Below are 12,224 nucleotides of genomic sequence, written 5' to 3' on the forward strand. Positions count from 1 at the left end.
ATAACAGTATAGACATGAGCTTGAAAGCTTATATAAATCTCCATTTCTAAAAAAAGTCTTTTACATTTTTAGTTAAAGCTTTTCAAAGACTTAAAGACAAGGTAAATATTTTTGAAAATATTACGAAAGCTTCGATGCATTCTAAAAGTTATTGTGTTCATTGTTTTGTTTTCAATTGAATCTCTTTAGAAAGCTTGTCACCAAGCCAAGTTGCTTTTCAAGTTTACGAATTAGATCCTGGTACAAATTATGCAGCTTTTTTGTAGTTAATTTTTTAAACAAATAATGATGGTGGATCAAAGCCATTTGCAAGCTTTTTTCAAAAAGCTTTTGAAATGAGTCTTTGAATGAACAACGTCCAATTAATTACATAAACATAAACATAATTAAATAGAAGCTCCTCCTATACATAAAAATTGCATTCACGAAAGCTCTTGTGTTGATGAATGCTGAGCTTTTTGGAAAAATGATAAATGTCAATGAATTAAATAAAAGATTTCAGTTTTGTTTTTCTAAATTCAACAAAAGCTTCCTATTTTCCCAAATGAAATATGAATTAAGTAAAATCTTTTTTTCAATATAAGTCAATGGATTAAATAATAGCTTTCTGATTTTTTTTTTCTAAATTCGACAAAAGCTTCCTATTTTCCCAAATTAAATATAAATTATTTAAAAGCTTTCTAATTTTTTACAACATAAGATATTAATTAAATAAAAGCTCGTCCTATAGAAAATATTTTAATTCAAGAAAGCTTTTGTGTTGATGAATGCTAATGACGAGCTACCTTTTAATTTTTTATACAAAAAGCCTTTTTGAGACAATGATAATTAATGTCAATGAATTAAATAAAAGCTTTCAGATCTTTTTCTATAAAAAATACTCTGAAATTAATTTCAGTAAATTGGATTTTAGTTAATAGAAAAGCTATATAACTTAAAGCTGCATTTGAAAATAAGCCTTTAAATAATTTCCTATTTTCCATTAACCATTAAAGCTTTCAAGTTGATCAACAATGTCCTATTACAGAAAAGCTTTCACGATGAGTTGTTTATAAATGTGTAAAAAATAGCTTTGGGATCCCATATTTTATAAAAATTTTAACATTTTGAAGGCAGAAATATGAAAGCTTTAAAGCTTTGCCGAAATGTTATATTGCAAATAAGCTTTTCATGAAACCTCTACTTCTGAGTATTTAAGATGCATGGTCAAAAGCTTTTTCTTCAAACTAGAAGCAGAACTATAAAATTAACCATGTCCTACTGAATTAAAGCTTTCACGAGGTTTTTCCGTATTTTTGTAGAAAATTTTTAGAAAATATGGTCGTGCTCCCAAACCTTTTAAAAGCTTTAAAAATTGGAAGGCAGAAAAATAAAAGCTTTCAAGCTTATCTGAAATGTTATATTGCAATTAAGCTATTGATAGATTCACTGCTTTCTGAGTATTTCGACCATAGGTACGAAGGGTTTTTTCTTTAAATGAAAAGCAGAATTATAAAAGCTCTCTAAGATACTCTCAAGGACTGTCTATGAAATTTGGAAATAATTTATATAACATGAAACTCTAAGCTCAATTTTTAAATGTTAAGAAGCTTGTAGACTAGGACATTAAAAATGATGGGATTTTGGGAACCTGAACTTTGCAAGGTAATAAAAAATATTGAAAGATGGGTAGAGAGAGAGAGAGAGAGTTCGTTAGATATGACATTTAAAGATTTTGAATCAGAAACCATTCAAGTCGAAAAAGTTGGGTTATCATTGATTTCGGGTTTAAGGCGGGATTGGTATTATATTTCTTCAAAAGCTTTTCACTTTTGTTTGTATTTTTTCGAAAAAAAATTATTAATAACGCAACATGAAAATTAAAATAATTTCCATTAAAAATTTCTTTAACTTTTCCTTGAAACTTAGGCACAAATTGTTGTTATTGTTAGTGTTCGTCAAAAAAAATGTGAACTAATGTATATTTAACATAATTAAGTACATTATTACATAAAGTAAAATGTAAAGCTTCGGGGCGACCATGATCTCTGGCTCTCCCAAAGCTTTGTGATACTCCATTAAATTGTAAAGAGAGTATTGAGAGAAAAAAGAGAGAGTGTGAATTCTCTTCTTTTTTTAGAAATAAACGAACAACTTTCTTAATGAGGAAAGCTTTGATTCGTTGTGTGTTTAGCTTCTTGTTCTAAGTCGTTGTAAAGCTTTCAGCTGCATCCTTCTTAGGATGTTTTCATTTTCTTAAAGGGATTTAAGACCAAAGCGCTGTTGGCACCAGCCGTTGTGGCTGAGGCAGCAGCTGCTGCAGCATATTGAGCGGCGGCGGGATGTGCACTAATACCGGCTGGTAGGGCTGTTGCTGCGGCTGGCAAAGCTCCCATGGCGGCAAATGGATAACCCGGCATCATGCCGGGTATAAAATAAGCCGGCTGTTGGGCTTGGACCTGTTGTTGCTGCTGCTGTTGCTGAGCTTGGGCTTGGGCCTGAGCCTGTTGTTGCAAGGCGGCATATTGAGCTTGGGCTTGGGCATATTGGCTTTGGGCGGCATATTGTGATTGGGCAGCAGCCTGTATGGTCATGGGCTGGCCACGCATGAGAGCAGCATTTTGCGCAGCTGCAGCAGCTTGCATATAACTTGTGGCAGCCGTTGGAGGCCTTTGCAGTAGAGCAGCTTGCGTAACAGCATTGCTGGCACCATGAACTGGTGTCCCCACCTGGCTGGTTAGACCTGAATTGGGCAAAGAGCTAAGGCTACGCATTTGGGCTGCCACTGCAGCGGCAGCAGCTTGCTGTTGGGCGGCATGAGCCTGCATAAAGGCCGCCTGTTGGGCCATCATATTGGGCGGTGGCACAGCGGTATTGTGACCCGTCATAAAGGCCTTGTTAAAGGTCAAATTGGGATAGGCCACTGGAGCAGCGGCCGCTGTCAAGGGTTTGCCGGTCAATGAAGTAGCACTGGCATTTGCCACCTTGACAGCATTGGCATAATTCTTTTGAGCCACTTCCTTGGCCAGAGCGGCAGCATCAGCATAATAGGCACCCGAGGCACTGCTGCTGACACTGGGATAAGCACTGTAGCCATAGGCTGTGGAATACGAAGGTACTGTGATAGCTTGTGATGTGTAGTGACCCACCGTTGCACTGGTGGACGCTGGCAAAGAGTTGACATAGCTAGCCATTGCCGAGCTGTAGGGCGAGGCAGAGGAGGTGGCTGCAGCTGCCACAGCAGCATTGTATGATTGCTGATACAAACGTTGCATATTCTGCTGGGCCTGATAGGCATTTGTGACTACCGATGAACTGGCGGCCGGCAATGGGGGTGTGGGCAAAATGCCTGTGGACTGGCTGGCAGCAGTGCTTGTGGTTGCATAGCCATTTTGCAAAGGTGTCGATGCATGGCTGCTGGTGGCTGCACTTTGTTCAATCGCATTAGAAGACTCAAGATGGCCATTGAGGCCTTCCTTGTTGGACGGTGATTTGCTGGAGTCATTAGAGGGAGTGGCACTGCCATTCATGTAGACTGAGTGGTGAGTATTAGCTTGTGATGTCATGGCTGAGGATGTAGTAATGCCCTCAGTTGGCTTAATGTCGTTGTCATGCTGCTCTGGGTTACGATAGCTGTTGTAATGACCATCCGCAGCAGCAGCGGTAGTTTTAGATGGAGACAACTTGAGGTCGTTGTGGGCAGAGCTTTCTAAGGACTTGGAATTCGTGTTGTTCTGAACCTGACACGAATCTGAATTAGCAGTTTCTGCTGATGCTGCTGCTGCGGACGAGGGGGAGGCTGTTCCATCTGTAGCTGTTGTATTAGAAGTGCTATTGGTATGGGGACTCAACTTAAGACTAGTGCTATTGTTTAAATTATTATTAGCATACGATAGACAATTATTGTTATTATTACTATTATTGTTGTTGTTGTTGTGATTGTTTTCACTGTTGTTGTTGTTGTTGTTTTCATTACTACTACTAGAATTCAAATTGTTGTCATTGTTGTTACTGCTAGCATTCAATGTCAAATTACTATTGTTACTACAACTAGCAGTAGTTGGTGTTGTTGGTGGTGGTGTTGTTGTTGTTGTCGACATTTCATTATAACTATTATTATTACTATTACTGTTGTTGTTGTTGGTGTTTGAAAATGTGTTGTTGCTGTTTAGGGATTGGGAGGATGATTGTTGTTGTTGGGGTGGTGGTGGTGGGGGAATATTGGTATTGGTATTCAACAATGTTTGGCCATTTGACCCAGTTGTGGAGGACTGGGATGTTGGACCGGAGGAAGAGTTGGGTGAGGACGACATGGCGGAGGCAGATGATGATTGGGTGTTTGATGTTGGTAAATACAGCTGTTGTTGTTGTTGTAATTGTTGTATGTGATATTGGTGTTGTTGTTGTTGGTGTTGGTGTGTTAAATTAGCACCTAATAATGGTGTTGCTGTTGTTGTCGATGTTGTACTTGATGTTGCTGATGTAGCAGCAGCAGCAGCACTAGCAACATTAGCATCAGCAGTAGTAGTAGTAGTTGAATTACAATTGATAATATTTGTATTGGTAGTAGTATTACAATTGGTAGTAATAGTAGTAGTAGTAGTAGGAGTAGCAGTAGTAGAAGAGCTTGTGCTATTTTGAGTTTGATACTCACATGAGACTGGTACAAATGGCTGCTGTAATTGCATTAACTGCTGGTAGGTTGTTGCACCGGGATACACAGGAATGCCAGATTTTTCAGCAGCAGGACGTTTAATTGGTACCATGCCAGAGTAAGCCTGAATGGGAATAAAATTGGAAAAATAAAGAAAAAATTGGGATTAGAATTTTTCGATTCATTACTTTCTAATATAAATTTTTTAATACAAAAAATATAAATTAAAAAAAAAAATAAAAATAAATGAAAATAAAATAGGGAAAAATCTTTAGTATTTTTAAATACAATTAATTATTTTAATAAAATTTGAAATAATAAACAACACGAAATTGGGAAGAATAATATATAGCTATTTGAAATACTAATATTTTTAAAATAATACTCTATTTTATAGATCAATTAATAATTTTTACCCATAATATTTAATATTTTAACAAAATAATTTTGGGTTAGTAAATAAAAACAAAAAGTCAAGCTTTTATGAAAATGATACAACTTTTATTAGCCTAGATTGAGGAAGCTATTGTAAAATCTATATGCCTCAAAATTTATGCCGAAATACATATTTTCACAAGGAAATTCACTTAAAAGTTCTAATGATCCTATTCTATATTTTACATTTTTATTGCATACTTTGTGGAGCTCCCAATAATTTTTAAGGTACGCAATCAACACATTCGTATTTTTTTCCACAATTTTAGCATATTTACAAGGTCTACAGAATGCGTCGCAATTTTTATTTAATTTTTAGGAAGTATTGATCCGTATTTTTTTAATTTTAATAAATTTTTTTAATTTTAACATATTATTTTTTAATTTTAATAAATTTTACCATAAATATATAACTATTTTTTTTATAGCAAAATCAATTACAAGAACCTACATTTTAATGTATTTACGAATATCAGAGCTTAAGGTTCACCGCTGCCATTTAAAGGATTAATTTGGAATACTAGCTAAATCCTACTTTCAATTTTGCACACGACCAATAATATATAATTTTCATTTATAAAATGAAGCTTAATTTAATCTTTCTTAAAATTCATTTCTTTAATGAGCCACGAGAAAAAAAAACATTTCTGCATTGTACATACATACATACAAACATATGTTGTTGTGAGTTTTCTACATGCTTTCGAAAATACTTACGAAATTCTCATAGTAAAATGAACCAACCGCTTTTACATCCATCTGGAGGAGCAAATGAGGCAATACAAATGCAGGAGAGCACTAACGCACACATACAAATATTTAGAATTTCATTTCATGAAGGAGAAGACGATGGCGACAACAATGAAGAAGCAGAAGCAAAAATGTTGTACAACATGATGGTGTTGCCAAAAGTTGTTGTTCAATTACAAAGATATTGGTGTAAATATTGGATGCAGCATGATTCGTTGGTGTGCACGCAGAGAGAGGAGAGAGAGAGCAACACACATAGTTACATACACGTACACACGCGGCAGCAAAGGATACAAAATTGCATACAAAAGGAGTATAACGCACACACAATGGAAATATGGTAGCAGCAGGAGTTTATCCGGCATAGCAAGTGTTGTTGTAGTAGTTGTTGTTATTGTAGCAACAAATAATGTTAAGACAGCAACGGGCGGTTGATTGGTTGCAGCATTGCCGGGTAGTGTGGAGAAAGAACAACACACAGCAGCAGTTTACAGTTGTCGTTATTAGTACAGCAGTTGTTGCAATTGCAGCGTTTTACATCAGTAGCCATGGTGTTGATGTTGTTGTTTTTGTTGATTCACAGGGAAAAACGTATTAAGAAAGCAGTCCGTTGTGATGACCCACATTAGCAGTTTATTTATAGGTTCATCGACAAATGCCAAGACAAGACAAGAAGACGACAATTGTGTGTGATGAGAAGGACGACGGCATTGTTGCGAATGTATTGTGTTATACAGCATCCAGCGCGTTTTATGTTGATTATTAAAGCGTGTTATTTTTTGGTTGCATATAATTTAGCAGTTGTTGTAGTTGTTGTTGTTGCGAATAAGGCGATGATATGATGTTAGCGTTGTTACAAAAATATACAACATCAACATTTATTTATTACAAAGGCAACAAAACCGAAAAACATGTTGGATGAGGCGGTTGGGGAGAGGGAGAGAAAAACAAAAGAAAAAGAGAGAGAGAAAAGGAAGAGAAAAACACTTTTGTTAGTTGTATTCTAGCAATTACGTATGGGGAAAATGTTATATAAGACTAGGTTTTTTATATATTAATATTTTGTTACATACTAGATAAATATATATATGAATAAATAAATATGGAGTAAATACAAAATCTATATGTCGCTAAATTATATGAAAATTAAATAATATATTAAAAAATTAAAAATTATTAAAAAAATTAGACCTCTGATTTGATTTGATATGGAGACGTGGAGAAACTACGGAATCATCTAAAATCGAAAAATTCCAGAATATTTGCAAATAACTGGGGAAACTCTATTGTAAAAAAGGCAACATTGATAGGATTTTTAAAAATATTATTTTTTTTATTCTCGTTGAAAACCCTGAAAAATATCAAATCATTTTCATAAGTTTTATTTACATCATTTTTATTTTTTTAAGGGAATCTTAAAAATTTTCTAGAAATTCCTCCTCGAAATAGGCTTCGGAATAAATTTTTAATAATTCAAAAAAAAAAAAGAAATAAAAGAAACACTCTATAGCACATTAGTTAGGAAAACTAATACTTGGACTACTTAGGCTCTGCTATGGGAATAATTGGAAAACCAGTAAGGAGAAGTCATTGTTTGCAAAAATTTCATCTCAATTGGATAATAAATGCGACCTGCATTTTGTTCACAAGAATACATGGACGGACGCACTTACATGCATAAATCGTGGTGTAGGGTATAAAAATGTACTGTCTTTTGTAGGACTCGGCTTCTTTTGAAACGTTTTCATAAATTTTATGAAAAATTGTCCATGGAATAATTTTAGAAAAATATTTCTGGGCACCAGGGTATAATTGGATATAATCCTTTAAAAAAAGTCCATTACTTTCGTAAGCCCTGGGGCAAATGACATATTTTGCGAATTAGTAGGTTCCGAGGGTTTATAAAAAAATTCCTATAAAATTGAGTATTTCCAGAGCGCCTATGAAAATTTTGAAATTTGGTTTGCCAGGTTGGTTTATGGTCTTGGGAGGAACCCTCAAATTTTTTGTAAAGTAGACTTTTTTATAATATTGCATAATCTCAAGAGGCCTAGGAAATATTTTCTATACACGTGTAAGCTAAAAATTATTAAAAATAAGTTTAAGAAAATCAGTCGACGACAGATGTATACCCTCATTTTTACCACAGTTATGATTAGTCAAACTTTTGACCCTTTATGGACAAGGTTCCGTAGGAGTGTGCCAATATTATACATATTATTTATATTTAACCTAAGTTGTTTGAAAAAGGATTTTGTTGTTGAAGAATTCCTAAGAAAAGTGCAGGTTCCAGAGTATATAGAAAAAACCTCTATAAAATTCCCTATAAAAACCCACCGCCTATTACATTTTTTGAATTATTTAGAGGAGGGTGCCTTATGAAAAATTTGAAAAAGTTGTACTACTTTGGAAAATTTTGTAAAAAGCGAGACCTTATCTCTGTACAATGAAATAGTCCTCAAGGACCAACAACAATTTTTTAGAAAATGTTAAAGGCATAAAAGGTTTATAAATCTTTTTAGATCCTGGAGTCCTTGAAAAATTGTCTGTGCATATGAAATCTTTTCTAGTTCCTTAACATTATTCCTACAAAATTCAAGGTTCTTAGGTCTATCAGTCTACAAAATTGGATTTTTGCTCCTGGAAGTCCTTGAAAAATAATTAAAAACTCCACGAAAAAAATCATAAAAATCCCAAATTCTGAGTGGTCCTTGTAAATATTCCTCATAAATCCACAATTATGCCAGAAGTATTTGCAACATTTTTTCGAAATACCCAATAAAGCATGTAGTAATATTTGAAAAAAAAAAAATAAATATAAATATCCATAACCTTAATAGCTTCGGCAGTACTTTAAAAAAATCCTCCAAAAACTGTGGCTTTGAATATTCTTACAATCCACAATTATGGCTTCGGCAGTCATTAAAAATACCTCTCAAGAACTATGGTTGGTCGATCCAAATTATTTTTTTTTTCTAAATACACAACAATGCCTGTGAGGGTTCTTAAACCAAAGTCTTTAATTATCCACGTTTCTAAAATAATTTACGATTGTGGCTGCCTTGAATAATAAATTCCTTTAAAATTGAAGATTATGTTCGCAGCAGTCCTTGAAAATACATTTTAAAAAAATCTACGGTTATATCTGTTGCAGTCCTTGAAAAAATCCTGAAAAATGTGAAATTGTGCCTATTTAATCTTTGAAAAAAACTTTAAAAATCTACAATTACGCCCTTAGTAGTCCTTGAAAAAAAAAATGTAAACCTCCACTATTATGCCTGTAGTAGTCCTTGAGAAAAAATATTTTTAAGTCCACAGTTATTCCAGTGTTAATCCTTCAATATAAATTACTTTAAAATACATAATTTTATATAAGGCAGGCCTCGGAAAACCCCATGATTATATCCCTGGTTGTCCTTGAACGATTTTTCACAATTTCCCAAAGATTGTGAAAATTACTGTACACAAATATTTTGGACATTCGATTTTAGATACAGCTTCTTTCTCCATAACCATATCAGTTTTTGGTGAAAAACAAAATAATAATTAAGATAATTATACAAATTAATTATATACACAATATTAATATATGTATAATAAATTAAAAACAAATATATATTGGTGAATTACGGGAGAGGGAAGCGGGGAGTAGCAATTTCGAATTATTTAAGCAAATAATCAATCAATTAAATTCTAAATAATTTGAAAAAAATGTTGGCATGCGGTGGCTAGGAAAAAATATGTTCTTAAAATTAAATTAAGTCGTTAAAAACAGAATATTTAAAATAAAAGATAATTCCTAAAAATAACCATTTTCTTCTCTGCACCCATACTACAAAGCATATTTTGTGTTATGCAATTTCCCCGAAAGTATAGTTTTCCCCCTTCCGACCTCCCCAGTAATGTATGTATCTATCGCATTTTACACTCTTTCTTTTCGTTTCACTTTCACCTAAATTAAGTGCAGTATTCACTTAATATTGTTTCAATTATCTACTTAATCATATTAATTAACACTTGTTTTTGATTTGATTTATTATCCATAATTGAGAGATAGTTTAAATGTGTGTGCGAGTGTGTATGTGTAGGTGGGCGGTATATAATGTCAAATTGTCTAGGTGGTGTAATGTGGGAAAATACGGCGTAAAAATAACAGATTGGCGGGGAAAATCTAGTCGTAATGCAACAATAACAACACACACACTCTCTTTCGCACACACACACACACACACATCCATGCCTCAGGATAACATAGTTATTTATATATGTATATTTAAAATACAAACATAATTGCCAATATCAAATTATTGCTTCAAGCATCTAATGAGCATAAACAATTTAGAATAATTATTAAAAATAAATAATAAAGTGTTGTTTGCTTTGGCAAGGCGAAGAACTAGACTTGAACTAGAGAAGCGCTTAGTCGGAAGCGCTTATTATGATGTCGTTTATAGCGATATATATTGGTCATAACGGAGAATTGCAAATCTTCCGAATTTCTACAATTTGTGGGTCACACAAATGATATTTTGGGTTTTAAAAACCATATAATTTATAATTTTATTTTAAAAAAATTGAATACCATCGAAAACAATTATGAATTTATAAAAATAGCGGGTTAGTGGCAGAGGTAAAGAAATATGACTTATTCGCCAAGGTCTACATTTTTAGTATTTTTAACATAATTTTTGGCTTTATAGCTTATGGAATTTTCAGAATTTTTGTATACCCTCCACCATAGTATGGAGGGTATATTAAGTTTCTCTTTCCGTTTGTAATTCGAAATATACATTTTAGACCCCACAAAGTAAATATATTCTTGATCAGCATAACATTCTATGTCGATTTAGCGATGTACGTCCGTCCATCCGTCTGACCGCCGGTGGAAATCACTCTAGCTTCCGAACGAAATGAAGTAGGTTGATAAAATTTTACTCAAATGTATATTATGTCTTCAGGACTTTTGGTTTTGAAAATGGGCCAAGTTTTGATATAGCCCCCATATAACGGTACCTCCCTATTTTCGGTATTTTGGTGATTCAAGCGACAATATTCACCGGAAATGTTTCAAATTTGGTATTTTAAGTTCCTGATGGATACTACAGTCTATGACAGGTACCTCCCGATGTTCGGTATTTTGATGATTTCAGCAACATTATTGACCGGAATCGTTCAAATTTCGTACTGGAAGATCTTAATGGGTACTACAACCTGTGGCAAAAAACCTTGTATGCAGGTTCAGATCTTCGTATAGCCCCTATATAACGGTACCTCCCGATATTCGCCATTTTGATGATTTTATCGACACTATTCACCGGAATTATTTCAAATTTGGTATTTGAGGTTCGTAATGGATACTACAGCCTTTGACAAAAAAGTGTCTGTGCAGGTCCACGTCTTCGTATAGCCCCCATATAACGGTACCTCCCGATATTCGCTATTTTGATGATTTTATCGACACTATTCACCGGAATTATTTCAAATTTGGTATTTGAGGTTCGTAATGGATACTACAGCCTTTGACAAAAAAGTGTCTGTGCAGGTCCACGTCTTCGTATAGCCCCCATATAACGGTACCTCCCGATATTCCGTATTTTGATGATTTTAGCAACATTGTTCGCCGGAATTGTTTCAAATTTGGTAGTTGAAGTTCGTAATGGATACTACAGCCATTGACAGGAAAGTATCTGTGCAGGTCCACGTCTTCGTATAGCCCCCATATAACGGTACCTCTCGATATTCCGTATTTTTTGTGTTTTGAGCGACAATATTCACCGGAATCGTTTCAAATTCGATATTTGAAGTTTGCAATGGATATTAAAGCCTATGACAGGAAATTGTCTGTGCAGGTCCATGTCTTCGTATAGGCCCCATATAACGGAACCTCCCGATATTCGGTATTTCGATGATTTTAGCAACATTGTTCGCCGGAATTGTTTAAAATTTGGTATTTGAAGTTCGTAATGGATAATACAGCCTATGGCAGAAAATTGTCTGTGCAGGTCCACGTCTTCGTATAGCCCCCATATGATCGGTATTTTTATATATAGACCCTAATATAGCGGCTACATACGGTATATTTAAGATTTTAACGGAATTTTAAACTGATTTTATTTTTTTGGAAATTTGCATTCCTTCCGAATTGTGAAGGGCCTAGCCGAACTTACAACATTTTTAGTTATTCTTTTTATAATTTAAGGCCTAGAGGGGCACTGAAAAATTGCCTTTAATATACTGTAGACCTTTGGGGCCCATACAATTTTATGAAATATATTTTTTGAAAAACTTAATGTGAGATTATAATTGCGACCCATGAATAGTTATCAAAAAAAAATAAAGTTATCACAGGGCTCTATAAAAGTCCAAATGACCAAGAAAAAAATTCTAAAAAAATACTTCAGACAAA

The 12,224-nt window shown here is 34.1% G+C and overlaps 1 protein-coding gene across 11 annotated transcripts in view; it reads right to left on the reverse strand.

Annotated features, from left to right (window-relative positions):
• LOC101900996 (protein muscleblind) overlaps positions 1–12,224 on the reverse strand; it is a 277,915-nt gene that overhangs the window by 48,127 nt on the left and 217,564 nt on the right. For 4 of the 11 annotated variants that reach the window (XR_009343172.1, XR_009343173.1, XM_059127643.1 and 1 more), the window contains 2 exons: positions 5,786–5,827; positions 4,634–4,757 (listed from right to left, as the gene is read on the reverse strand). Coding sequence is in view for 9 of the 11 variants with exons in the window: in XM_059127643.1 (XP_058983626.1) it covers positions 4,634–4,757; positions 5,786–5,827 (166 nt within the window). In the remaining 2 variants the exon portion in view is untranslated. Of the gene's footprint in view, positions 1–1,578; positions 4,758–5,785; positions 5,828–12,224 lie in introns of those variants that run through there. The other 7 variants (XM_059127638.1, XM_059127637.1, XM_059127640.1 and 4 more) reach the window with 6 other exon arrangements.

This window comes from Musca domestica, unplaced genomic scaffold (genome assembly GCF_030504385.1).
Source record: "Musca domestica strain aabys unplaced genomic scaffold, Musca_domestica.polishedcontigs.V.1.1 46, whole genome shotgun sequence".
Taxonomy (NCBI): Eukaryota; Metazoa; Arthropoda; class Insecta; order Diptera; family Muscidae; genus Musca; species Musca domestica.